Source organism: Takifugu flavidus, chromosome 3, assembly GCF_003711565.1.
Source record: "Takifugu flavidus isolate HTHZ2018 chromosome 3, ASM371156v2, whole genome shotgun sequence".
Classification (NCBI taxonomy): Eukaryota; Metazoa; Chordata; class Actinopteri; order Tetraodontiformes; family Tetraodontidae; genus Takifugu; species Takifugu flavidus.
The window spans coordinates 5,451,965-5,479,406 of record NC_079522.1 but is presented as its reverse complement, the minus strand read 5'-3'; the positions used below and the strand labels follow the sequence as shown (position 1 = coordinate 5,479,406).

Here is a 27,442-nt window from a genome sequence, read left to right as displayed (position 1 = left end):
GAAGGATCAAGATCAGATTTTCAAAAGTTTGAGAAATGCATATAAATGTGGACATTGTGAGAAGAATTGTTATTACTATTATTGTTTAGATGCTGTGATGTGTAGATTTAAAGTGTTTGAGGAATGCTGTTAAGAAAAAGGAATGTGTGAATGTTTAAACTAAGTGCTGGAGCTGTTTACATAACCAGCACTTAGAGGTATCCTGTTCATTAAGACAAGGAGGTCGTAAAGATGGGAAAAGTAGATAGGAAGCAAGAAATCGTGAGGTCCTGATTGACATAAATCTTGTGTGCACCAATAAAAGAGGCGAGCGAGCAGCAGACGAGCAGAGTTGACAGAGGAAGCTTGAACTGCTGCTCAGCTCTCCCTTGAAAGGAGTCTTAACATAAGAGTAAAGAACAGCGAGCGTGACAAACTTCACCCTTACAACATATATGCCCTTAAGCTACAGCACCACAAAGGGCCAAATGGCCATTTTACCCAGGCTTGAGAACAAAATTTGGTTTATTTGGTTCCAGTATTTTCGGTTTTGTACCTTTTTGCATTCAGAGGGACAAGCCACTGTTGCTGTGGCTTCTGTGATTTGTTGGCGAGGTTGTGGCAATAAATTACAGCGTTTGGTGGCTTCAGCTCCAGAACAAGATGAAAATTGCCCTGTACGAGGCAAACGTGCAAAACAAAAGATGTCCACATGAACTGAGGTCAAGGTGTTTGTAGAAAGTAGTGAGTTTCCCTTTCTACCAAAATGAAAATTACATTTCGTAATATTGTGTTGTCCAGCTATTATTGCAACATAACAGGAAATAACACATTAAAAAATAAAGATTACACTTTAGCTGGTTTTTGTCTTTTGATTTCCTCAACTGTGTTCCATTTTGCTCTGTGATGTCTCCTTTTTCTCATTCCACATGGGCACATTTTTTTATTTCCTCATTGCTTTTGAATAAAGAGTCAGAGCAGCAAAAGTCGCGCACTATTCTTCTTCAGAAATCGGTGCGTGCACAGCTGACGAAACCACGTAACCTTTGCTGCGGGGGAACCAGGCCTGCAGGGCTTCGCTCCAGCTTCCGGTGCTGCACAATGTTAGCAGGATATCAAACACTGCAGACAGAGAGGGGATGTGTTAGATTCAGCTTACTTACACCCGATAAATGCTGGCCCACCTTGATTAATGGCCAGGATCTTCGAGTGGAAATTCTTGTCGTTTTCTTTCTTCACCATGTACTCATCTATAGGCAGCCTTGCCGTGCGCACGCTCAGCTCTCTGGCCCTTGAGAAGCTCAGCCTCTGCGAGGGAGGCGTTTCAAAAGTAGTGGTTCGGTTACGTTCGAAGCATCTTCGGATCAGCAGAAGCTGCAGGGATGTTATACCTTCTGGATGCTTTCATCCACGAGGCCTCCCAGGACATACACTTTATCAGCATCCACCGTTTTTAGGGCTGAAATACAGATTAAGTGGAGAGAAAAACAGTTTTACATTGATGTCCACACTGCGTTATTATTATAATTTGAGTTTTAACTTTTCATTTATCTTCATCTCCCGTGTAAATTTGTTTTATAACCTTAATAATAAAGTATTAATTGGTACTGGCACTATCGCGCAAAAAAGATGCAAGCGCGCCCTCTAGTGTCCAAAATATAAAACTGTTGGACACCGTCACCGGGACTAACCTTCCTCAGCATCTGGTGTGAGATACACCATAGTTTCGGAAGCAAATAGGTCCTCGCAACTTTCTTCTGTAATCTCCATCTGAAAGAGCGGATTTTCTTTCTTGTTATCAGGCAAATGTCTTAAATCGTGCCTCATCCCGATGTTTAAAACACTACACCGTATGTCTACAATTCGCTGTTCCTGTCAGAAATATTCAGCAGCAGATTGGGCAAGTTTAGGGACGATAATTACCGTATAGTTGAGAAAGCCTTCGTTCATTCGAAGGCACTCTTTGTACAGCCGTCCAGTGTCACTCATGTTGGTCAGAAAAACGTGAAACGGCCGTGTGGCCTTCTTATTTGAACCATACAGCCTTCTTAGCTGACCTGCAAGCCGACTAATTTCCTGAAAGAGATACAGAATGTAGCTGGGATCGCCGTTAACCACTGTTGCTCTGTGGACGTTTGCTAATCACCCACCTTGTCAGACATACTGTCAGTCATGCTCAGGTCAATGCAGAGTTTGGGCCCCGTGGACCGAGCCTCGGCTAAACGCTCTTTGGAAACTTCTTTCATGACCCGCTTAGAATACTGAGGATTTGAGTTACTCGTTTCTGTAAAGCAAAGATATAGAAAACAGACGGTCGACACACAAGTCAAACTTAATAATAAATAGTGTCATCTAACCAGATTACATCGTGTGTACCAGCCTCCTGCTCACGGTTGAGCTTCCTTCTTTGCTTCTCTTCTTTCCTCTTGCTCTTCTTAGCTGCCAGCTGCTTTTCCCAATTACGCTGCTTCCTCATTACATTTCTCTGTTCATTTAATCAAACAAAAAGAGATGTGTGTGTAAACATCAAACGAATCACTTGACTTTCAGGTAACTGCAAACTGACTTTTTTTAAGTGAAGAAGTTGCATTTTATCACTCAGTTATGTACACGATTTCAATAATTACATGCAGTAAGTAATTGCTAAGAACAGAAGAACTTACTGAACATGTTGCATCTCCCTTTCCTGGCCTTTCTTCCACCGTATCAGTGTCAAAGTCTAAAAAAAGGAGACTCAGCTCTTCAGAAACGCCATTGAGCTGCATTTCACACACATCTGCGTCACGATGTGCCATTTCACTGGAGTTTTCAAGGGTGCAACTAAAAGAGAGTAAGCGTGATCTTAACAATCATATTTAAAATCTGAACATTTCCATAATCTTATGAAGTGATCTACTAGCGATCTTCTCATCAACAAACGTCGGTGTCATCTATTTACAATATAACAAGGTCTTTACTTAGCCTAAAACTAATCAAAGTTAAATATTTTAATCGCACACGTGCAGAAAAACATCGCACGAGTGATATAATTGGAAAAAATAAACATACTTAAAAGTATGTTGGCTTTTACGTTTCCAAGACGGCTTTTTCCGAATATGTGAGCAGAGACGCATTTGAATGACGTAGGCATTACGCATTAAAGAATGCGACGATTGAAACAACTGCAGTTCTAAAGAGTCACCAAACGGTGGCAATAGAGGGTCATTAAACCCATAAATGACCCACCAAGAAAGGCCTTCCTCTTGATCATATTTACATAGTTAATGGTTCCTATTGCTTGTGCTCACAATACAATTGGTTAAAGTATTAATAGGTTCGGTTATCTGAACTCACTTTACCTGTTATCTGTTGTTGATCTCGTCTCCTTTTTTACACAACTAGATTTTCCAAGATTCATGTAAGTACATTTCTTTAAAATTATTTATGTCTTTGTTCCAATGTCTAGAACACATACAGATTTAATTGTTTTGGAAAAAAAATCTTCAAATTGTATATGTCTATGCTGTATAAGTTGGACCAAAGCTTGGTAGACAAAATAGCCTCTGTTCCTTGAACAATACACAGGGATACTAAACTTTTCGCATGGTCACACATTGAAAAAACGTTGTACAAATGGGTTTTTCTATGGGATGTCCAAGTAGCACTTGCATTTTTGGGGGATGTTGCATAGCATTGTTCAGTAACTGGTGTGAATGGTCTTGAATAAGAACCTGTAACAACTTTGGTCAGATGCATGTGTTGCTTTTAGTATAAGTAGGAAACATAACAGACCCGCCACAGTGTTCTCTACAAGTGGGACTTGTTAATATTTGAGTTGAAGACCTTCAACGACTTTGACATGAATTATTTTTTAAATAGTTTTAGAGCATGTATAGTAAGTTGAAAATACACAGATTTATTACACTACAAAATACTACAATTTTGTAGTCTAATGAAATTAATACACAGCCTTTTGCTCATTGAATTTGAGCGGCACATTAAGCTCTTCCGCGACGGGAACTATCGTGTTTAGTTGTTTTCGCCGGGAGTCAAACATTGATGCACACATTCTCTATTTAATGTTTCAAGTTATCTTTCTCCATGCCACTTTCATTACATGTAGTTACACGTAAATCTGTACATTACGTGGGCAACGAATATAAACTCAAACGGTGGTTTTTCACCATTATTACACCCTTTTAGCGCCAGCTTTTGAAGCGAACGGTCACTCAAGCGGGGTCGGGGGGTGGGTGTTTGGCGAGATTGCATTGTGGGTATTCGATACAAAGTTAAACTTTTTGGCTATTATTATCATTCGTATATCATCGTTGATGACGTGCTTTGGCTGATACATATACACGTATACTGTGTACTTCTTCTGCTATCGGCATGTCTATTTATCTTTCAATGCAGCGTTGTAATATATTCACCATGACAGAGAAAGGTATCGTGGACATACTAGGCATTAGAGCGAACAGAAAGTTAACCAAGACTATACTTTCAGGGATCATTTCTATAGTTTGTAACTTGAGGAATGAGTTTCTAAAGTGTTGGTCTCGCTAACCACGATGAAGAGCTGCTGATACTCTTTCCTGAGCGCGAAGCGAGCGGAGAATCCTGATTCTTTCATGTGTTCTCCGCTTTTGATGACCGTTCAGCGTCTCCTTCCGGGGACTATGAGGGGAGGAGTATGATCAGAGTGGTTATCAGATAGTGTAAAAAGAGAAATTTTAACGTTTCAAGGCTTTAACTCGTTAACCTGGTTTGAGTGTCCAAGCAGGTTTTGTGTTTTAACCTCAAACCGGAAAGTTTTTTAAAAAGTCTACTAAAAGTCCAGTCCGTGCGAAGCAGAATGGGTCAACCACATGATGGGTAAGAACGCACGGCGGAAACACCTCCACATGGGGGGTCTGTCGCAGCAGGGGGTGGCGATCCTGCAAAGAAACCCGGTTAAATCTAACGGCATCAGAAGGTCTGAAAAGTAGTCTTGTGCTTAGTCTATAGGTTGTCTCTACATTACACACATCAAACAATGACGTTTTTCCCGTTTACCTTTATGCCCGCAAACGGCGGGATTCGATCCGTTACGGGAGGAACGCCTCAAAAACCTAAAAAAATATATTTTAAGATTATTCCCCTGAATAATCCCCTGAGAAGATGAACCCAAAAGTCATGTTACCTAAGATGGCTGCCAAGAGCCGTTGTTCTTTTACATATTATCCGATGATGCAAAGTTTGGATCATTTAGATCAGCAGTTTTATGAATGCTAGGCGCTGCAAACAGTAACAAAACCTTTTTGAGGACCAGTTTGCAAAGTTTGAGAAATGGCTGGAGAATGTGTAAACAGAGGTAACAAAGAATCCTAATGAAATTAAGAAGCTAAAATTGGACAACAAAGAGCTCAAAGCCAAATTTCCGAATAATTTCAAGTATTTTGCTGCAAAGATTATATTTTTAATATCAGCCGGACGCACTCGTGCCCGGCTAGCTCAGTCGGTAGAGCATGAGACTCTTAATCTCAGGGTCGTGGGTTCGAGCCCCACGTTGGGCGCTGCATCTTTTTTCTTCATAGCTATTTTATAATTGACATAAGTAATTCTCCCAATAAGTATTTTTACCTACTACTCTTTGAACATCTATACGATGTACGTAAAGTACACGTGGAACAATTTGTCGGTTCTTACTCATCTATAGCTAACTCTTTTTTTGTCTTAATTTGCACTTGCATTTTCAAAATAAAATTATCAATCATTAAAACCCAGGGTGGTCTGGAACTGTGATGGAATATTAATCAAAATGGCGGAGGGATGAGCCCATCCAGGGACACATGCATCTTCTTTTTCAGTTTGTCCATCTAAAATGTGTCAGATCATAGAGGAATCACTAAAGGTGGGAAGCATATTGCTTTCTGTGAAACTGCATTACTAAAACTTTTTAATGTATGAATGAATTTATTGATATATATGAATGTCAGTGGCTATATGAAGGAGTCATTATGTGATGACAGGAGTGAATTTTTTTATTTTAATCGCCTATGACAAAGTTTCTGCATTGGACTCAGCCCTAATGAATTGTGATACAGAGCTCAATTTAGCCTGTGTTTTTCAAAGAATTATTATTTTTTTCTTAATGTCCCATTAATTTCAGAAATATTTACAATAGTTTACCATGCAACTTGCACAGAGGAAACCATAATTTCTTGTGCAAGTTGCACAGTAAACCTGCCTGAAGGCGTGACCTTATTGCTACTATAAATAGAAATTTGATTTGAACACCCCGCAGCCTCTGGAAAAAAAAACCAAAACATTTATTCTACATGATTGTCAATTTTTTATAAAACACATAAGTGAGAAGTTGATAGGCTAACATGCAGCAAGGCACCAATTAAAGGGCATCTATTAAGCAAACTGACTGTTGCTTTAGTATATAACCCCAGGAGTGTCCATTTCAAAAACAAATTCAATGTTTGCTGCCAAAAATGTGTCTCAAAGCACTCTATTAGAAGTTCAGATGATTGGAATAATCCCACCCTTGCGCCAGGTTTCTACTCCTATGTTAGATTCAGGAGTTTCTTTCAGCCATACTCTCGATAAAGCAAGAAACTCCTTAAACACATATGACACCTCAAAGACTTTCCTGCTGCTCACCAGCATGCACCTCTGCATCATCTCATATCAACAAGTTCTCTTCACACCAACACCCCAAGACTCCCTCCAGACACTCCCCGCGCCGCTTACATGCCATACTGAACCCGTGGTTCTCCCCATTCACAAACATTAGCGTCAGGGTCTGATCAAAGCGGGCAGATTTACACTGGGACCTATCTAATATATTAACTCGTATAGTAATAAATCGCCACCCTTCAAACATCCTCCACACCAACCAGCCACACACAGCGACACAAAATCCGTTGTCATGCTCTTCCACACGCGCTCAATCATAGCCAGGTCATAGCATGGTCAGGTGCGGAATAACAATACAAATAATTTCATGATGGGCCCAATCTTTCTCCTCTTCTTGTATTCATTGGACCACCTCACTTAACCTGCGTATATTCCATTAAGTATTTTAATTTCTTTGTTGGGCTAAGACTTTTTTTCCTGTGCTTTTCTGTGATTGAAATTACCTGACTGCCATAACACTAAAAACAAGTGATGTGGGATAAATAAACACCATTTGTTCAAGTATGTAGACAATAACTGTAGTCTTCTCTCCAGTGCAGGAAGTTCCACAGGTAAACTATGTAATAACGTGCATTGTCATAAATTTGATAATGGTCCTTTATAATTTCATGATGTTATTCCAGTGACACCCCCACAAAACATTTGAAGCTTAATAGCATTCGTCAGTCTGGTGGCTCTGGTCTGTCCTTGTATCTCATCCATGACAGATTTAACTGGAGTGTTTATTCCTTGAAGCGTCCAGCGCTAGCTGCATGGCCCAGATGCTCAGAGGCCTCATGTACGCCAAAGAACGGTAGATGCCTTTTTCGCAGTAGGCTTCAGGGGTCTGGAAGGCCATCCCCAGTCGCTCCCATACAGTCCGGTAACAACCTTCAGCTGTTCGCATCCCCTCCTCCAGCATCCCCTGAGAAGACAAATACAAGAACAGTGGATATTAAACAGAGGTTTGGTTGAAAGAAAAGGAGGAAAGTTGAGAACGCCTCACCTCATGGATCATTGTGGCTGCCAGTCCGTACACGACCCCAATCCAGACTTCATCTGACTGGACACTGGAGCGATCGGGCACTCCCTCAGGGCGCATGCCATTAACAGCCCCCATTTGGCCTCCGGCAAAACTCATTACATTCAAGTCAAATATGGTTTTAAGCGCCCTCTGGATCTTCTCTTTTGGAAAGGCCTAAAAGGAGAAACGCATAGTTTTAAACCCCACAAAAGGTGCGTTGGTAATTCGCTGTGGAATTTTTAGCTTAGCATATTAATGGGGAGGGAAGTAATCCACTTGCCTGGTATTCGCCGTCTCCCAAACCGGATGCTCGCAGAAACCAGTGGCCAGCACACTGGTCAGACATGACGCTATTGGAATGGTCTTTTCCACTGCTATCATAGTTGTAGTACTTGCCTAATCATATAGATAAGATCAGACATTTTAATCATCCAGCAAAGGCGAGGCCACTCCATACGTTCACCAAACGTTGTTAGCTTACCGTTCCATAGCACTTTGTCATAGGCAACGCTCCCCCTGTCCAATATGTCTCTGTAATACTGGTATTTCATTTCATTTCCCAAAAGTCTGGCCATTTTGCACATGACAACCAGGGACGCCAACCACAGCCCACCACAGTACGCACTAGGAAACATTGAGATGGGATTCAAATGTGAACCACTTTTATAACTGCAGCATTACAAGTGTGTTTGTGTTAGCATAAGACAGACCACAGGTGCTAGTTTCTCCCCTTTCACATTTCCTCCTAGCAGTGCAAGTGCAACCACAAAACATTGAGAGTGGCCCTTTAAGGGAGTGATTTCAGTTGCTGTGTTACTGTAAATACTCCGCGATAGTGAAAGCACCTTTTGTCAACCCTCTGTTCAAAGAGCTCACCGTCATACTGGATTCTTTTCTAAAAGGCGTCTCACCTCGGTCCCGTCACCGTCCAACCATCATAGGTCTGGTCGGCAAATCCAGAGTTCTCTATCAGCCCATCACCATCCAGGTCAAATTTTAGCGCCGACTCCATCACCGTCTAGCGGACCAACCAGAAAAAACAAGTCCATCTGAATTCTGTAGTTGGGTTTAAGATGCAGACATGGAAGGCAACATACCTGGCAGATGGGCCACATGTCCTGGAGGTACTGACTGTCCTGGGTGAGATGAAAGTCTCTGTACACTTGCAGGACAAACTTCAGGTTCAGGTCTTTCCAGTCTGCAGTGTTGTGGATGAGGTACGCGTTTACCCTCTGCCACGGCTCATCCTCTGTCGACAGAGGTCACAGGTTTCGCAGCAAGAGTTTGATTGCCTCTTAACTCAAATTTGAGGTGTCTTGTGTCTTACCTGGGTCACCGATGTCATGGGGCACCACACCTTTAGTCTTGACAGGAGAACACCGGCCGTTCATCAGGTAGAGCCTCTCTGTCGGGTCTTGCTGAACCACGCTGCCAGCTGAGAAGAGACCTCTGCGGTAAAACATTGCTCTTTTCGTCAGGTACTTGTGCGTGACGCTGGGATTGTGCTCACCGATATCATACTGCAGACTGAGAGCAAGTTTGGGCCACAGCATGATGAGGGCAAAAGAGGCATAGTAGTGCACGTCGTACGTGTTGTACATTCGGTACTCCTGGCCTGGAAAAAAACATGCTAATATCAAACCATGTGGCAACAAAAGAAACCGTTTCCTTCTTTACTGATGAAAACCTGAAGTTTATAAAATTCGATGAAGTGGGAAAAACAATTCAGAAAAACGTGCTTCCTTTTTTCACCCCTTACCCTCTAGATAGGCAAAACGGCCATAATCCTTGATGACACTGGGCTGTGCTGGCAGACCCCCTTCCTCGGAGCGCAGTCCTCCACTGACATCGGCATCCTCCGCTAGCTCCGTCCACACCGTCCCTCCATCAGCAACGAAGTACAGTTCGTTGAAGAGGGCCGACTTATACCAGGTGGGCAGCGAGCTGTAAAGATGGCAAGAGGGTCAAGCTTTTCATATTGTTAATTGTTGGATGCATGACTCGGTCTAATGAACACCTGTCCTGTAAAATGGGTCCCTGCCACTCCTCTATGCTCTTTTCCCAACCTCTGTAGTGCGTTAAGGCGTGGTGGCTCAGCAGGGGGCAGGCATCTCCTTTGCTGCCATAATAGCGCGTGTATCTCCTGAACACACAAATAAGTCAAAGCGCGAGTTGGACAAAAGCAAATAAAACGTGCTAAACATGCACCGACCTGCTGTGCTCTTTTCCCCCAGAGCCAAAGGTGATTTTAGGCATGTCCCAGGCCAGGCAGAACTCCAACGAGCCGCGGCTCTGGGTGGCCACCGAGCAGCCCGCAGCCAAAGCTGCTGCCACCCTTTCTCCTTTAGCTGTCGGCGGGCTGGATCCTTCAAAGATTAGCGAGAGAAGTTAAGCCTCATACAACTGCGTCCCAAGATAATAAACCTTTTTTTTTTTAACCATTTTGTGGGGCCAGCTGGTTTTGCATCTGCAGGAAACAGGGGACGTTCAACGCTTACCCGTAGGAGAGTCCAGCCGTCCGTCAGTGATGAGGTCACTCCACAGGCCATGACAGGTCCCCTTTGGGCTGAAGGCTGTCTGGTGTGTAACTTCCCGCTCGGGCTTTCAAAATATGGCCCCAAAAACATTTGATCAATCAATATCCTGAGGTGCATTAGAAATATTTCCAACCCAGAGCTTGTGAATCTAACCTGTTCTCGGGCTGCGATGCACAAAGTGTAAGGGTTCACGGCAGTGCAGTGATGGAGCAAGACTCCTGACACTGCCTCTCCATTCTTCTCCAGGCGGAATGGTTCGTTCCAGTGCCCCCCGCTCTTGTCATCTGCGTGTCCTGACCCGTTGAGCAGCGTGAACATGATGGAGACGTCCAGGGCATAATCATTCTTGTTCTCTATATCCCACACGAATACTGCCACAGGTAAACTAGCATCCTGGGCGGAGACAGAAAAGGAGGGAAATTTACAGAAGTTCGACAATCTTTACAAATGCAGTCACAGCATCACGCACTTGGTAGTCATGAGGGATGATGGGTGAGATCTGTCTGCAGGTTAAAGTGACGTTCTGTCCGGGCAGGTGGTACACATTCCAGGCACGGGGGTACAATGCGTGATAGTAGGCATACTCGCCACAGAAGCCCCAGTTCCAGCCTTGTAATGTGGGGGGACGCTCCACAGAGAGCACCTGCTGGTAAACCGTTTGCCCGTTGCGCCGCAAACACACCATAAACTGCCAGGAGACATTGAGCAGAAGAGCATTTTATTTTCAATGCCATCAATTCCCAGCAGGGGTATGACGCTGATTTACCTGATTTTCGATAACCGTTTTGTAGTGGTACATCCCGGGTTTGAGCTGCCATCTGCAGAATTCCCCCCTCCACCCTCTTGTGATGGTTCCTCCTCCAATCCCTCCCAGTGGAGCACCTAGAATGTATGATGCCATGGGTGGACGAGCATGTTATTGTGGAATAACTAACCCAAAAAAATAAAATCACTTTTTTAGATCACGTTTAGTTTCTTACTATATAGTTTGTATTATAAAAGAAGTTGTAGCCTAAGTTTGTCTGGCAAGGTAACGCCCCAACTTGTCAGGCCAGTTTGGGTGTTAACATAAAGCTAGCATTGTATTTGAAAGATAAAATGCATCTTGTAGCTGGCTTCTTTACCAAGTCAAAGTTGGAGGGCATGTAACAGACCTGAACTTACCATATATTTGACGTAAGGGTACGGCTCCAAATATATCAATGAATGGAGCCTTTTTTTCAACCCGAGTCTTCTTGTACCACCAATATAGATACCTGGACAATCACATACATACATGCACACACATACACACACTATCAGCTGTGCATAGGTTTTCAGTTAATGGGCAATAGACCCTAACCAGAGTCCACTTTAGGAGGGTCAAAAATGCAGTTTGCAATTTAGCTTCAGCTCCATTCAGCTAAGACTGGAACAGTGGATTACTTGTATTTACAATTACCAACAGACACAAAGACACACAGAGAGTGAAAATGGGCAATGATGCATCTGGTGGAAGGAAACAGCTGGAAAAGAAAGATAATGAAGTGGCGGATCCACTTTATCTGAGTGATGTTAACTGAATGTGTTTACCGAGCTTGCAACATCCATTCCCTTCTAAAATCATGATGCAAATTATCAAGTACAGTAAATATGTCAAAATATGCTTTCTCTAAAGAGCACCTGCAAGAAAAGAATATCCGAGTCCAGAAAGGGCTCCTGCACGGACTTCTCATCTGTCAAAAAATGCCTTGGACCCCGAGACAGGCTAATGTTCTGAACTTGACCTGACAGAATTTATAGTTATTGTCATCCTAAGCTAATGACTTTTTCACTGACATGTATTAAAATGACTAAACACAGAAGCCTCCAGAGTTGCAGTTTCTGGTGTTTCTTTCCTGTCAGATGCTTAAAAATGCTTCAAGGCTCAAAAAGTAGGCCAAAAATTTACACTGTGGCAACAGATAAAAAAAGGCATATGAATTCTGCTGTTGATGAAAGGGTTTTTTCCCCCCCGCTGTCAAAACAAACCTTTCCAAAGCCATGCAAACCCCTGACTGTCGTCTGACCCAAACCTAACTGCACAGCTCAGTTCATGGAACAAGGATGACAAAGCTCTGCTCTAGAGATGAATGAGATCACTTTACGCTAGTTATTTAAAGCTGTGACACATTACACTACTGATGTTAGCAGAACAATGGTCCTTGGCCCAGATCTGGGTCTAAACAGACCTTATCTGGTTCAGCAGCACATTACCAGAACTGCCTGGTTCCTGTAATGTAATAGTTCTTTAAAATTACAGCAAAACTGCCGTTAACTTACAAGTTTATGCAACTGCTGTGTCTCTTGGAATGTGAAAAAAAACTACCGGTACATGCTTGTAACAGCAGGAAGTTGCTGACCAGGAACCTGAATGTCTACAAAAATCTACAAAAATTAGAGAGTATCAACACCAGGCATTGTTCTGACACCATCCTTATCTAAAATGATTGGTACTTTTAATGGCTGTCAATTCCAGCCACCTACACTCAAGGGGAAAAAAAGATAATGCTGAGTAGTAATCTTTGCCAGAAGATGACACAGCAAATCATCATGTGTGTCTTGTCCTGCTCAGACAAAGACAGCGTGCTCCCGGCACAAACGTGGCTGCTCCCATCACTAAAAAAAACGCTGGTTTGGGAATTCTATCACCAGATGACTACACCATTTCGGAATGCAAACTGCTAGCTAAACATTACAAGAGTTGGTATGAAGAGTATCTTGGTTCATTACTAGTAACTTGCTAAAACACCTCAGGGTGAAAGATGAGATATGTCTCGGTATATTGATATGTCAGTATCAATGAAGTGAGTACTTGTACTCAGTCTGAAAATAGCAGTATCAAACCTCTCTACTAAAAATATAGGTAAAGATGTTTTACTTTAGATCAAGTACAGTCACTATCAATAAAAAGGTCCCTTCACTCTAGAGTTATTTTATAACACATTATCAGGATAGATAGGGTTGAACTGAGATAAAATACTATTTGCTGTGCATCTTAAAACCCTCTTAATGGAGGGAATGTGTCAACATAAATATCAGATGGGCAATTGGGAAGCAAACACGGCCTTATCAACTAATGCTAAGACCTTGATTTTCTTTTTATCTACATTTCAGATGTCAAGATTTGAGCTGCCTTCAGGCTGACTTTACACCCAGACAAACCCTCTTCTAGTAAAAGTAGTGAATAAACTTCCGCCTTGAACTTGAGCAATACCCTGAATCAGAGCCCATGTATCATTTTAAAGTGTGCAAATAAAACGTTTCATTGAATATTTTGCAAAACTAACCTGCGCCTTAAAGAGTCTCACCTGATTCCAAGGCCTAGATGTTCCCAAACTTGGGACAGTGCGACATCTCCTGATTGAAAAGGCTTCCTCTTCTCCTTGAATTCGTGTGCGAGGCAGATACGCCAACCCTCTCCAGGGACTCCATGGCCCATTTCCTTAGAGACATACCTGCTCATGAGGTCAGCTGTGCATTTTTCACCCCACTCTGCAGTCATTTTCTGCAAATGGCCAACTGCGAGTTGTAATAGCGAATGGTTATGGTAAAGCCTGTACTTGCAAATGGGGATTTGGTGGCAACCTTGGTCAACCTAGGCGTTGTTTTTGTACAGTCATTGACTTGCAAAAAGAGGTAGCAAGGCGTTACTACGGCAATTGAACTCGTGCCTGGTGTGTGCAGACTTTAAGTTTTAAACCCAAGTAGTCTGCCAAACAATTGTTTATTTAATTATCTAATAATAAAACTGCCTACTATTTTATAAAACATCTAGAGTTGGATTTAGTGTTAGTAATTTTCTTCAGATTACAGGCAATTTGAGGTCTCTTTTACATAAACTTTAAGCAAGAATGGCTGGATGAATAGGTGACAGCTAGAGGCGGCCAGATAATGCAGGGGCCTCTGGAAACCAATTCTGACTTGCTTGCTCAGAATACCTGCAGTGAAGACAAATAGGATGTAATGCAATGAGCGATTAGAATTATAATCAGGAGTGAGCATCTTGTCACGATTAATTCTGCAAGATAAACTACCTACTTGATCAAGGTTGGAGAACAGTATTTGTAGTTGTGCGATCGGGGGAAATGAAAAGGTGGTTTAAACACCGCAGATACGGTGTCAGTTCTTCGCTGGCGCAAACCGATTTAGGAGCCATGTAGCTCCAGCTGCTAGTCAGTCGTCGACGAACAATAAAAGCAACCGCAACCCAGTTTTGTGTGCCCTCAGCTATGCCTGTAAGGCCACAACGTTTTGTAATGTCATTGGTGTTATAACTTTTCCTGACCGTTTATACGTACATTCATTAGCAATTGGGCTTTTTTACTAGCAGGCAGTATTGTTTCTCGGCCTCAACTTTGCAAATCAACGAAGCTATAATCCTAGCCTCACAAGTCTAACGCGGCGAAATAAATTACCACTCAAGTGCTTTTTAGACCGTATGATTTAGAGCTTTAGGGGTGTTTTATTTGTCATTTCTAAATTCGTTCCTTCTTTATGATCAGCGGTATATTCAGATATAGCGGTTGGAATACGTGAATGTGTAGGATATTTATATATGTTAACTTCCTTGTTCCTCATAGTTACCATAACAACATTGCGTTTTCCGGGGAGTATCCCACGGCAAGTCTTTAAATGGCCAACCAAAAAGCGAAACTATAATATTGTCTTGTGGGTTTGCTGTTTTAGACACGTTTGATATGGATGCAAATGCAATTAGAGAATTTTAAACATATATAAAAATATATGTTTAAAAAGGTGTTTGTTTTAATTTCAATTTTACATATTTTTAGGTGTCCCACTTCCCAGGGTGAGGTATTGAACATTCCACCGCTGCTATCTGGTAGCTACATATTTGTTTACTGTAGCTTCGACGTTAGCTCATAGTTTAAGACATGCATCGATCATGTGAGACGGCTTTAATATTTCGCAATATTTAATAGAATCAGAATTCTTTGGCTTTTAGAATAGAAAACATTGGGGATTTCTTGGTTTCTACAATTCCATCTAAAGGTATGCGTTCTCCTTGACCGAGCAGGACTGTGTATCTGCTATCATACCATAGCAGCTTTGTGAATACACTGTGGAGTCTGCATATATATTTATTTGGTAACTCGATGTTTGGCGTTTCAGATGATCGAAGTGGTGGCCTCCATGGCTCGAGGGCCCGTGTTCCTCGCCGGGGAGCTCATGGAGTGTCTAATAACCTTCACCAACCCCATGTCTCACTTTTCCACATCGGCCAGCAGGTTGTCATCCTCTTATTTGTTCAGGGATTACAATAAAGCTTTAATTACGGGCTGATTCTTGAATGCCATGCATTGATACATTTTGAATGCATTTTTAGATTCCATTAATGTGTCAATGTGGAGAACTAAACACCCCGTTAAAAGATGCTTTTTTAATTGTACTCTTTCCCCCCTGTCTGAACCAGTGAGATGCTTGCCTGGGCCAGTGCCCAGATCCATTGCCAGTTTCATGCCAGTGAGAGCAGAGTGGCTTTACCCATTCAGGGCAACAAGCAAGATGTTCAGGCTGGGAGCGACACGGTGCTCATTCCAAGTAGAGGTCAGTGAAGTGTTTAAGGGTGAGCCTTGGATTGCTAATTTAGGGACAGATTATGGACTATCATTCCAATTACAGAACCAAGGTAGTTGGGGAGAGAGATTTGGGTGTCTTTTAATAAAGGTTGTTGGGCAGTGATCTGAATGCTCAGAGGATCATGTTTGAGTAAGGCCTGGATTCATCTGAGTAACAGGATCCAGGATGGGCTATCAGTCAGAACACATTTCCAATGGAATACAGTAGGTTTTACGGCATTTATTCGCAATGCTGAGGTTTGGAAATAGTCTTGTAGATAAGATTGAGGTTAACTGATGCTAAAATACAGTGCAATAATGGGCAGTAGTAATACATAATATAATCGATATGTCAGTGGTAGCGCAGTCTGAGAGAATGTAATAGGTTGCTTTATCATCAAAGCCCCTTGGCCCTCCAGGGTCAAAGTCTCCTGGATCCATGATTGTTTCTATCACAAGAAGGGCCTTTTTCCTACTGTTAAGTAACAATGCAGACCATTGCAGTCTGGCTCAAATGACCTAAAATCCCTTCCTTTTACAGGCGAGCGAGGACAATGTGTGCTGGACACCCCACCTAAAATATTATTCTGTGACCTGCGTCTGGATCCCGGGGAGAGCAAAACTTGTAGGTGTGAACGCTACACTTGCATTGTGGGATAATTAAGATTTCAAAATGCCCATTTGTTTTCTGTCTTTTACAGATTCCTACAGTGAGATTGTGCCCATAGATGGTCCTCCAAGTTTCCGCGGTCAGGCGGTTAAATATGTCTACAAATTGACCATCGGTTGCCAGAGAGTCAACTCTCCCATCAAGCTGCTCAGAGTTCCCTTCAGAGTTCTTGTTCTGCAAGGTTGGGTGCATTTAAATAATTTTACATTTTAGTTAATAATCAGGTGTGTGACTTTAGCCCCGACGGTGTTTTCGTGACTAGATTGAAACCGCCCTGCACAAACCTGTTCACTATTTACCCAGAACTGTTTATTTAATCTCCAGGCATGCCAGAACCGCCATTTCCTCAAGATGAGGAGGTCTCCCCCTCAAACCCATTCCTAGAGGAAGAAGAGGGTAGCCGCAGGGACGCTCAGCCTTTAGAGAGAGCACTGGACATGCTGATGGTCACGACATCCAGACGTTGTCCACGTTAGTTCCCTTTAGCATCTCTCCACATTGCTGGTTATACAGATGTAGCATTTTGCTAGTTGTTTGTCCTTTTAAAGACTTTATTTGTTAAATAGTCTCTTTTGAGTCAGCATTATAAGACGCTAAGTTATTTGTTTTGTTTTGTTTTTCCAGACATGTTTAATATCACCAATATGCGTGGGAAAGTGGCCAAATTTTGCATCTTCAAGACTGTTTACAGACTCGGGGAGGATATCATCGGCACGTTTAACTTTTCTGAGGGAGACATTCCCTGCCTGCAGGTGCCGTTCCTGTCTTTACGTATTGCTGTGCTCAGTATTTGTGCAACATTTTCAAACAAAAACAATGCCGGTTTGATTTACAGTATTCCGTCAGCCTTCAGAGTGAGGAGGAGATCCAGCAGAAGTACCAGCGGCGTCCGGTGCAGGCGGTCAGCGTGACGGGTCACGGTCGTCACCTGGAATCGTGCCTCCACACTGCCTCGAGTCACTTCTCGCTCCCCATTCCTCTCAATGTCACACCGGGCTTCAGCACAGACATAGGTCAGTCACCAGAAGGCTTAAATGTGTCTCTCTGTGAATCTGTCGTCATTTGAATGACTGAAAACTCTGGTTCTGTGCAGTGAACTTGAAGTGGCGTCTGCACTTTGAATTCGTCACTGCCCGAGAGCCGCTGGAACCGCCTACGGTGCTGCAGAACCAATCGGAGGTCATCGTGTGGACCGGCACAGAACATGTCGACGTGGATACATTCAGCTGGGATCTGCCCATTAAAGTTTTGCCCACCAACCCGGCCTTGGCATCCTACATGTCCCACTTTACGGGGTCCAATAGTATTAATATCTGACTGACAAATGAGGTGCGGAGAGAGAGAGAGACATTGGTTTTTATTATACAGATGAAAGATGTTAAAGTTGGACATTTTAAGAACAAATCACCATTTTTTGTGGACTGAAGAAGTTGTACACAGGCAGCAATGGACTCCAAAGAAAGCATGCAGCTCATGTTTTTTCTCTTCATATGTATATTTTTTTGGTCTGAACATTGTTGTTCTCATTTCACTTAACATCTCTTTGTTATTTCAAATATTTTTACCCTTTACATTTAATTTTGAGCAGTTATATTCAGATGTAAAAATTACAGGAGAAAAATTGAATTAAAAGTGCGATATATATTTGAAATGTGTGAGGACGTAATTCATCACATCACAAGTTCTGCATGTTTTTGCCAAAAAAAGTGTATTTTTTATTTAGATAGTATGTGAGTTACAGCAGAGAGCAGGTAGAATTCAACAAAGTTAATGCTGGAGGTTAATGTGTGTGTGTTGTTTTTTAAACTTCTACATTTAATCGACATTTGGTTACTTCTTTTAGCAAGTTTATAGCCATGACTAATACCTAATACGAAGCGCTGCGTGTTAATTGCTTTGAATTTCTTTGAAAACAACTATATTTTCACAGACTGACACGCTCAAAAATCACAGATGCTGTTCCACACGATTACAAGTGCAATGGTGAATGATTTTACCCTTTACTAAGCCTTATTTTCACAGAGACGGACGTCAGAGCATCCATTCTACCCCTGTAGCTGCTGCTGTAGTCGAGGTGATCCGTGACTGGGGTCCTGCATGGAGTCGCCGGGGAAACAGGGCAGACGAGGGTCCACAGTCTGGACCAGGGACACTCTGCAGCTAACCGGCTCCACCTGCACCTGACACCACGCGGGGAAATCCACTGGCCGATGCACCCTGGGAGGTGGGTAGTGTAAAGAGACACTTTCAATGCACCTTCATTAAAATAAAAGAAGCAAGTCTCCACAGAATCATTGAGGTTGTGTGAGCACTCACGTCTCACAGCATCCGACACCGACGGGATGCAGGCAGGTACACTGCAGACAAGCGTTGTCCATCCAGCTGTCGCCCATTGAGTAGTTCTTCCCCTCAAAGACACAAAGCGCTAAAACCACAAACACTTTTAGGCAAACGACACATTTTCTATTGTATCCAGATCAAACCAAGTGTTGAGGACATCCGGCCTCACCTCTGGAGTCAAAGTTGCACACCATTGGTGCAGCAGAGCTACCGCCCACCCAGAGGAGAAACCCTGAAGCTGCAAGCACAAAGTGAACCACGGAGAGCTCCATCTTCATCTGGTCCACCTCACTTTTGCTCTCTTATTTATACATCCGGAGGCTCTTACGACTGCAATCGGAGGTGGGGTCGGCGCCGTCATGCAACTCGAAGGTCTGGCCGAAGATGACATCCATCAGGGAACGATTCGGTGGTGATTTGTGGGTGGTAAACAGAAGAGAATCTTGTATCTTGGAACTGTTTCGGGCACTCTGGAGAACACCTCGATGTGCTCCAGTGGGCATGAACCTCCTGTGATAGAAACAATGACACATCCAGTGCAGTAACTAAGAGAGGGTGGGCAGGAGAGGGAATGGAATTATAGAACGTGATTCAACATTTCAAACTCTTGTGCGGTTCAGTTAACACAAGGGGCAGAAACTGACATTGCATATGTAAAACACATGTTTAAGAATGCTGATTCATCATGTCATCAGAAACAAATTACTCTTAACCTGTCAGATTGAGTATCTGAATTTGTTTTGTTGTTTTTGTTAGTTTTGTTGTCCAAGACCATAGTCAGCAGAGTCGGAGGCATCTTGGGGTGTCACTATCAAACTATATGCTGCTGAATTTCTAATCAGCTGCTCAAGCTCTGCTACCTGCTAGTGTGCAAACTGAGAATGAACATGCTGCAATTCCCACTTCTTCTCTACTCAACAAAGCTCCCACATTTTGCAAACCAGTGTAATCATTGTGCTTGTAAGGTGTCTTGATGAGGGCAAAAAAGCAAGAAAATGTCAGACCTGTAAATCATGACCCATCCAAATGCAACCCTGCTTCTTCCAATAAAGAAATTATCTCATCAGAAGTAGGGCGTCATTGGAAAATCCTCGCAGCCCTGCCGCAGGAAGCTCCGAGGCCTCGTAACGTGGTGTTTTACACAGTATTCTCAGATAACCCAGCAGTAGTCAGCCTCCAATAGCCAGGGATGTGTTTTTATTCATATGACTCACGGCTGACAGAATGATGTCAGTGGCTTGAAATTAAAGAGGAGGATTTTCCTGTGACACACCTGCTGCTTGTCACAGATGTGCATTTAATTTGTAACAAGTGAATTGTGATGCAGCAACAGTTGATGCCAATGGATTTAATAAGAACCTCAGGATGATCACACATCTTCATGGTGAATCGGAAACAAAAATCGTATCCTGAACACTCAAAAAGACAGTAAACTTGCAGAAGGGAAAAATGTAGTACAGAGCAACTCTATCACAGAAGATTACATACAAGCACAGAAACTATTTTAAACTGTACAAAACACTGCTCAGTTATTTTCCTTCTTCAAATTAACTCAATATTTCTGCTTGCGGGTTGTTCCTTTAATACCTTTACTTTAAACTCTGCCTCTTTTCTACTTCCTCCTTGTCCTTCCCAGACGTGACCAATCGATGCAAAAGTACAACGATGAGCCGCTCGATCCGGAGTAGGTTCTGACAGCCACCGCATCGGGGATTGATTATTGTAGCCTGGCAATAGAATCCGGTGGCTGTTATGTTGTGTCGCTATCTAAATCATCGAAAGATGTCTACTGAAACAGTTGGCAAAATCAGGTGTTTATATTGAGCGCAGGAAACACAAGTTAAGTGTTTCGAGCCTATTAAAGGCCTATTAAAGAACGTTGCCCTGCTCTCAGCGGTAGTTTAAGTTTATTGTTGTGTGGAACTGAGGCCTTGTCGCAAACCGAACCGTTCGCAAAGTGTCGTCAAACCTGTCGGGATTTAATGTTGCAATTCTCAAGCCTTTGCTTCGAATTTAACGCTTTCCACTCGGAAGATGGAAACTGATAAATTCAACTATGTTTACAGCTGTGACTTGGACATCAATGTGCAACTTAAGATGTAAGTTTCGTGCTCGGTATCGTTTATCCGGGAAGGCACAACTAACGCATCTTGTGACAGGAGGCTTGGTGTCTTTTCTTTGTTTTTGTCCTGCAGTATTTTTTTCCCTCCCCGCCTTCGGGCACATTCTAACTTTAAGCTGTAAATGGGTAAAATCGGACTAAACACATTTTTCTGGCACAATCGCGTAAATATCTGAAGGCGTTGTTGCGAAATTGTGTCGACATTCTGCTGACACAAGTTGTCACCAACAGTCCGGATAAGATGATTTATCTAGTTCACCTTATTGCGTTTGTCACCATAGAATAGTTTTACACACGGGTCTTTTATTCTAAAAAGACTAAATCGTTTCTCAGTAATATATAATATATAATAGTATATCAATATTAAATGTTACGTTCACGTGCAGTTCGAGTTTGCAATGTTTTTGCTTAATTTGCATGCTAATTGTTTGTTTGTGATTGATGTCTTGGAGTTGATATGACCAGTGTAAGATTATCGACCCATCTTCACCTCTTCCAGAGGCAGTTTAGAAGGAAAACGGGAGCAGAAGAGCTACAAGGCCCTTCTTGAAGATCCCATGCTGAGGTTCTCCGGTCTCTACCAGGAGAACTGCTCTGACCTCTACGTAACATGTCAGGTGTTCGCCGAAGGAAAACCTCTGGCTTTGCCTGTCCGCACCTCGTACAAAGCCTTCAGCACCCGTTGGAAGTGAGCATTAAACTGTCTTTTTGTTTTTGGTTCTGATTGATTTTGAAAACCCCACTTTTCTTCGCAGCTGGAACGAGTGGTTGCGGCTGCCGGTGAAGTACCCAGACCTTCCTCAAAACGCCCAGGTTGCTCTCACGGTGTGGGACATTTATGGACCGGGCAGGGCCGTCCCAGTCGGGGGGACCACCGTCACGCTCTTTGGCAAATACGGGTGAGCTGAATCTCTTGATACGGCAAACGCGGGAAGTCTTTCAATCCAAACGTCACCGAGACAGGTCTGCTTCTTTCTAGCATGTTCCGGCAAGGGATGCATGACCTGAAAGTGTGGCCGGGAGTGGAGGGAGACGGTGGCGACCCCACCGCCACACCGGGACGCACAAGCAGCAGCCTGACAGAAGACCAGATGGGCAGACTCGCTAAGGTAGCGAGGGGGTTGTATATAGAAGGGGTAGAGTCGAATGATGGGACTGTCTGAAACACAGGCTAAGGTGGCTGTGAACATGAAAAATAGAGGTCTAAACCATGGTCTGTTCCAGAGTCCTGATCTGGAGGTACTTGGTGATGTGAGTTACTGCTGCCAGTGCAGTGTGTCTGTGTGTGCATATAAAACCTTTGCAGATACTCTCCGGTCCTTCCTTTATACTGCCTAAAGGTTCTGGAACTCATCCCCACTGTTGTGACATGCCTGGATCTTTTACACACACATTTTTTTAAAAGGGTTTTGCAGATATTTGGACACCAGCTTAATATTTTTGCCATGTTCTGAAAAGCTCCATCACCTTTGAACCACCATAATACTCGTTTATGTGCACTTGATCTGAGGTTACCAATACTAATTCTAGGCCTCCTGTCCATGGCCCCATGTGTACTTACATTCCTGACACCCACACTGACCCATAAGTGGATCGGCTGCTCTGTGTGTGTGTGTGTGTGTGTGACGGACAACCTGGATTGGCTTCATCACTGGGTTTTGTGCATGATTGGCTGACCTGTTTGCATATCAGCCACCATGCTGTGACCGTTTTTTGCCGCAACATCAGTTTCGGTATTTTTCTCTCCCCTTCCCCCGTCTCCTTGACTTTCTCTCTCTCTGTATCCAGCTGACGAAGGCCCATCGACAGGGCCACATGGTGAAAGTAGACTGGCTGGACCGTCTGACTTTCAGGGAGATCGAGATGATCAACGAGGTGAGGCGATTCGCCGCCGTTCCCATTTTCAGAGTTCGCACAAGCTCCTATCCGAAGTGATTTGAAATACTGAAGTATTTAAGATGTTCACATTTGCATCTGATATTTGCCTTAATTTTGAACTTGGTTCCTTTTCAAGTTGTCTTCCTGTATGTCTCTGCAGAGTGAGAAGCGTAGCTCTAACTTCATGTACCTCATGGTGGAGTTTCCCCGTGTCAAAGCAAACGACAAAGAGTACAGCATAGTCTATTACGAGAAGGTGAGTACGGTATTAAGATATGTGGAGCGAGGGGATTTTCACCACAGAACAGCGTAATTTATTTTGTTTCGGCACAGGATGGAGATGATGATTCGCCCGTTCTTACGAGCTGTGACATCGTGAAAGTCCCTGACCCACAGATGGGGATGGTGAGAGAGAGAGAATCATTTTTAAGTGAAAGCAGAGATATAACTAAAGTACATCCGTTGCCACCGATGGGATGTGACCTTTGACCGTGTTTCCACTCAAGGAGAACCTGGTTGAGAGCAAGCATCACAAGCTGGCTCGTAGCCTCCGGAGCGGACCCTCGGATCATGACCTAAAGCCCAACGCTGCAACCCGTGACCAGCTGAACGTCAGTAACGCGCAGCATGGGGCTACTAGAAAGTCCCGTGAAGCCGATATTGCTCAAATGTCCCCCATAATAGTTACTGATAACTGCTGATCTGTGTGTTCGTGACGCTAGATTATTGTGAGTTACCCTCCGACCAAGCAGCTGAGCTCCGAGGAGCAGGACCTGGTGTGGAAGTTCAGGTATTACCTCACCACACAGGAGAAGGTGAGTGCGTCTGACGCCGCTCGGGTTTGCATCGTGGGACGTATACGCCACTTCCCCCTCCGCCATATTTCAGGCCCTGACCAAGTTCCTCAAGTGCGTGAATTGGGACCTGCCACAAGAGGCCAAGCAGGCCCTGGAGCTTCTCGGGAAGTGGAGGCCGATGGACGTGGAGGACTCCCTGGAGCTGCTGTCCTCCCAGTTCACCAACCCTACGGTCCGACGCTACGCCGTGGCGCGGCTGCAGCAGGCGGATGATGAGGTAGGCGGGAAGCCAGTTGGAAGTTACAGAAAACACCTTGGATCAGGATGTATCCAGACCCAGTCCAGGAGGGCTGCGCTCCAGCCGAGGTTTCTGTCCTACCAGCCATGCTTCCTTACCTGGTAGGACAGAGATGCCGGGTGGATCGCAGCCCTTGTGGACTGGGTCTGGTCACCCCTGCCTTAAATACACCGTTTCACCACCAGTTCTTCTCATCCCTGCTCCCGGCTTCCCGCAGGACCTTTTGATGTACCTTCTCCAACTGGTCCAGGCGCTCAAGTATGAAAACTTCAGCGATATCCAGGGAGGCTTGGAGCCTGGCAGCAGGTGAGGCAGCCAGGGACTTTCAGACGATCACGGAGCTCAGCTGCTGCGGCTGTGGACTGTTAATAAGCCAACGCCACCAGCAGCGTTGACTCACTGGCACTCGCCGTTCGGCTGTGGTCAGCAAATGACTCGCAACCGGATCTAAATTTAGCTCGGGTCGAACTTCAGTGCGAGGAATTTGATTGTTGTTCTTTCAGAAGCCGTCATGATCCCTCCGGGTGTTTTCGATTTGTACTGGCGTTGTTCTGTCCACCTCCAGCCAGGAACTGGAGCAGGGACAAACCCTTACGAAAGGGTTTGTCCCTGCTCTGAACCACAGCGTTCTACCTGGACATGGTTCTAGCCAGGCTAGAACCATCAGTTCTTAACTCCAAATCTTAGAAAATGACCCTTGTTGTCCCGTTGGGACAGTCCTCAGATTCTGTCCTGCACACCCGGAGCTTCACCAACCACGATGAAAGGAAAGGAAGGAGCTGACAGCGAGAATTTAGAGGTACGAAATGTTGCCGAGTCGACCGGTTGTGCACATTTTCATCCGTCACCGGAACACAACGGACAACATGTCTTTGCAGCAGGACTTGTGCACATTTCTCATCTCCCGTGCTTGTAAGAACTCCACCCTGGCCAACTATTTATACTGGTGAGTACGGGGTTCAAGAAAGCATGGTTGTACTCCAGCCGTGCATCAACGCGCTGTGCGGCTGCCTCAGGTACGTGGTGGTGGAGTGCGAGGACCAGGACTCCCAGCAGAGAGACCCGAAGACTCAGATGTACCTGAACGTCATGATGCGGTTCAGCCAGGCTTTGCTGAAGGTCAGGACCAGTGGCGGGGGGCCCTGTCTCACCACAAACAAGTCTTCCTGTAGGTCCGTTCCGCCCCGTTTTAATGCCGACACCTCCCATCCCCTCCAGGGCGACAAGAGCGTGAGGATCATGCGGTCGCTGTTGGCCTCCCAGCTGACCTTCGTGAACAGACTGGTGCAGCTGATGAAAGCTGTGCAAAGAGAAAGCGGAAATCGAAAGAAAAAGGTCCGTTGGAGAACGTCCCCGGAACGCACTTCCAATTCATCCTGCAGGTGTGAGCTTGAACGTTGAACGCGAGCGTTTCCTTTCGCGCTCTGCGCAGACGGAGCGGCTGCAGGCCCTGCTGGCCGACAACGAGAAGGTGAACCTTTCGGAGTTCGAGTCCATCCCGCTCCCCCTGGAGCCCCAGATTCAGATCACAGGCATCGTGCCCGAGACCGCCACCCTCTTTAAGGTAACGGACGACGTCCCCCGGAAGGGCCCGTTCGACTTCATCCTGGATCGGCTTGACCGCGGGTGTTTTTCAGAGCGCGCTGATGCCGGCCAAGCTGATCTTCAAGGCCGAGGATGGAGCCATGTACCCCGTCATCTTCAAACACGGCGATGACTTGAGGCAGGACCAGCTGATCCTTCAGATCATCTCGCTCATGGACAAGGTAAGCGCACGCCTCGACGTTTGCGTCACCGTTCTCGCTCCAAAATGGCTCAAAATGGTAACGTACACGTCGCACAAGTTGGTTTTTGTGGCTAATTGTGGAAAATATCATTTGATCTGGGGCCAAACAGCTGTTGCGGAAAGAGAATTTGGACCTGAAGCTGACACCTTACAAAGTGCTGGCCACCAGTACCAAGCACGGTAAGAGCCTTTCCTCCTCACTTTCATCGTTTTTCCGGACTTTGGAATCGTCTCCGTTCGAATTTTGAAATCCAGTTCCGTGATCCCCTCAGGTTTTATGCAGTTTGTTCAGTCGGTCCCTGTTGCTGAAGTTCTCGCCACTGAAGGCAACATCCAGGTTAGCATAACAAGAGTGACGACTCGGCCCACCTCGACTTGCCACGCCTCATTCATGGCCCTTTATTCTGACAGAGCTTCTTCAGGAAGCACGCACCGAGTGAAAAAGGACCGTACGGCATCAGCTCGGAGGTGATGGACACCTACGTCAAGAGCTGTGGTGGGTTGGTTTTTAATTACCCGTTGATCCCGACACTCTAAATCAATGGCATAACCCTCATGGGCCTGTCTTCAGCTGGTTACTGCGTCATCACCTACATCCTCGGGGTGGGAGACAGACATCTGGACAACCTGCTGCTGACCAAGACTGGTGAGAAGGACGCGGGCTCGTTTTCTTCAGGCTACCGGGGATCCGGGGCTTTCTCGGTTTAACGGCCGCCTTCTCTCCAGGAAAGCTGTTTCACATCGACTTCGGCTACATCCTGGGCCGGGACCCCAAACCGCTGCCGCCGCCGATGAAGCTGAGTAAGGAGATGGTGGAGGGGATGGGAGGCATGCAGAGCGAGCAGTACCAGGAGTTCAGGAAGCAGTGCTACACGGCCTTCCTGCACCTCAGGAGGTTAGACATGGGCGCAGCTAACAGCTGCTGCATTAAACCTACAACATGGGCTTCAAACTAGCTTCAAGAGTAATGGAAACTCCTTTTCTCTGTCTCAGATACTCCAACCTGATCCTCAACTTGTTCTCTCTGATGGTGGATGCCAATATTCCTGACATCGCCTTGGAGCCTGACAAGACTGTTAAGAAGGTAAGAAGACGGTGCAAATATCAGGGACTCGCTTCAGACACTATGATTCCAGCTGTAAAAAGGGGGATTTCAAAATAAAAGCATGCACACAAGCATTTTATCATTAGATTTATTGGGGATGTTTTTGGAACGCTGCGTGGGAAGTAGCCACATTTCGTCTCTTCCAGGTGCAGGACAAGTTTAGATTGGACCTGTCAGACGAGGAGGCGGTCCATTACATGCAGAGTTTGATTGACGAGAGCGTGGGCGCGTTGTTTGCTGCCGTGGTGGAACAGATACACAAGTTTGCTCAGGTACGTTCACTTACACTTTAAAGGACTCGCTCCAAAAAAGCAAAGTGAACGTGTTAACTAATGTCTAAATATCTGACCTGTCCCCCCTTCAGTACTGGCGCAGATGAGCAGGGACGGCAACGCTTACGCTGAACCGGGTCAAACGTCCCGGTCCAAGACTGACTGAGGTTCCCGCTCGACTGACACCGAACGCTTGTTTGCAATAGAGACGGAAACACGACACTGTTAAAAGGCCAAGAATGCACTGCCAACCTTTCACTGCAAGATCGCTTAACAAGGACGTAGAACTCTTTGTTTGCTTATGTGTATATAATGTACAATAATTATTAATGTAAGGCCGCGAGGCCAAATAAATGATTGTTGATAAAAGTCAACCTACCACCAATTTGATCTTT

The 27,442-nt window shown here is 44.6% G+C and overlaps 5 protein-coding genes and 2 non-coding genes across 11 annotated transcripts; 4 read left to right on the top strand and 3 right to left on the bottom strand.

Annotated features, from left to right (window-relative positions):
• Positions 1-486: 486 nt before the first annotated feature.
• trmt10b (tRNA methyltransferase 10B) lies at positions 487-3,123 on the bottom strand. The gene is made up of 9 exons (XM_057027942.1): positions 3,028-3,123; positions 2,643-2,799; positions 2,356-2,464; positions 2,130-2,263; positions 1,903-2,055; positions 1,671-1,749; positions 1,371-1,438; positions 1,164-1,287; positions 487-1,101 (listed from the first exon to the last, which is right to left on the bottom strand). The coding sequence occupies exons 1-9, from the start codon at positions 3,114-3,116 to the stop codon at positions 974-976; spliced, it is 1,041 nt and encodes a 346-aa protein (XP_056883922.1). The 5' UTR covers positions 3,117-3,123; the 3' UTR covers positions 487-973.
• A 1,323-nt stretch (positions 3,124-4,446) lies between these two features.
• On the top strand, positions 4,447-4,662 carry LOC130523484 (small nucleolar RNA U3). The gene has a single exon (XR_008949891.1). It is a non-coding gene; the product is annotated as a small nucleolar RNA U3 (small nucleolar RNA).
• A 775-nt stretch (positions 4,663-5,437) lies between these two features.
• trnak-cuu (transfer RNA lysine (anticodon CUU)) lies at positions 5,438-5,510 on the top strand. Its single transcript has one exon. It is a non-coding gene; the product is annotated as a tRNA-Lys (tRNA).
• A 730-nt stretch (positions 5,511-6,240) lies between these two features.
• gba2 (glucosidase, beta (bile acid) 2) lies at positions 6,241-14,625 on the bottom strand. Its single transcript, XM_057028176.1, has 18 exons — positions 14,242-14,625; positions 13,512-14,141; positions 11,347-11,438; positions 10,949-11,064; positions 10,652-10,870; positions 10,336-10,575; positions 10,144-10,246; positions 9,858-10,011; positions 9,663-9,788; positions 9,405-9,589; positions 9,156-9,260; positions 8,973-9,080; positions 8,743-8,894; positions 8,557-8,663; positions 8,127-8,269; positions 7,926-8,041; positions 7,628-7,819; positions 6,241-7,546 (listed from the first exon to the last, which is right to left on the bottom strand). Exons 2-18 carry the CDS (start codon positions 13,703-13,705, stop codon positions 7,352-7,354), a joined length of 2,547 nt encoding a protein of 848 aa, XP_056884156.1. The 5' UTR covers positions 13,706-14,141; positions 14,242-14,625; the 3' UTR covers positions 6,241-7,351.
• A 198-nt stretch (positions 14,626-14,823) lies between these two features.
• rgp1 (GP1 homolog, RAB6A GEF complex partner 1) lies at positions 14,824-18,100 on the top strand. The gene is made up of 9 exons (XM_057028181.1): positions 14,824-15,213; positions 15,334-15,449; positions 15,635-15,768; positions 16,321-16,404; positions 16,481-16,630; positions 16,774-16,920; positions 17,074-17,201; positions 17,285-17,462; positions 17,543-18,100. Exons 2-9 carry the CDS (start codon positions 15,334-15,336, stop codon positions 17,764-17,766), a joined length of 1,161 nt encoding a protein of 386 aa, XP_056884161.1. The 5' UTR covers positions 14,824-15,213; the 3' UTR covers positions 17,767-18,100.
• msmp1 (microseminoprotein, prostate associated 1) lies at positions 17,790-20,466 on the bottom strand. Of its 3 annotated transcripts, none has more exons than XM_057028185.1 (4): positions 20,377-20,466; positions 18,959-19,299; positions 18,766-18,874; positions 17,790-18,666 (listed from the first exon to the last, which is right to left on the bottom strand). In XM_057028185.1, exons 2-4 carry the CDS (start codon positions 19,065-19,067, stop codon positions 18,495-18,497), a joined length of 390 nt encoding a protein of 129 aa, XP_056884165.1. In that variant the 5' UTR covers positions 19,068-19,299; positions 20,377-20,466; the 3' UTR covers positions 17,790-18,494. The 3 variants fall into 3 exon arrangements, with proteins under 3 accessions (XP_056884165.1, XP_056884164.1, XP_056884163.1); XM_057028184.1 differs by lacking the exon at positions 20,377-20,466 and adding an exon at positions 19,794-20,361; XM_057028183.1 differs by lacking the exon at positions 20,377-20,466 and having other exon boundaries at positions 18,959-20,361.
• A 72-nt stretch (positions 20,467-20,538) lies between these two features.
• pik3c3 (phosphatidylinositol 3-kinase, catalytic subunit type 3) lies at positions 20,539-27,421 on the top strand. Of its 3 annotated transcripts, none has more exons than XM_057028174.1 (26): positions 20,539-20,888; positions 21,411-21,599; positions 21,667-21,810; positions 21,891-22,020; positions 22,136-22,162; positions 22,700-22,786; positions 22,950-23,045; positions 23,123-23,194; positions 23,296-23,400; positions 23,512-23,604; positions 23,678-23,863; positions 24,102-24,190; positions 24,602-24,683; positions 24,766-24,830; positions 24,901-25,003; positions 25,103-25,219; positions 25,317-25,448; positions 25,522-25,650; positions 25,781-25,850; positions 25,943-26,007; positions 26,082-26,166; positions 26,242-26,316; positions 26,397-26,565; positions 26,664-26,754; positions 26,922-27,047; positions 27,140-27,421. In XM_057028174.1, exons 1-26 carry the CDS (start codon positions 20,824-20,826, stop codon positions 27,152-27,154), a joined length of 2,607 nt encoding a protein of 868 aa, XP_056884154.1. In that variant the 5' UTR covers positions 20,539-20,823; the 3' UTR covers positions 27,155-27,421. The 3 variants fall into 3 exon arrangements, with proteins under 3 accessions (XP_056884154.1, XP_056884153.1, XP_056884155.1); XM_057028173.1 differs by having other exon boundaries at positions 20,540-20,888; positions 24,763-24,830; XM_057028175.1 differs by lacking the exon at positions 22,136-22,162 and having other exon boundaries at positions 20,541-20,888; positions 24,763-24,830.
• The last annotated feature ends 21 nt before the right edge of the window (positions 27,422-27,442 follow it).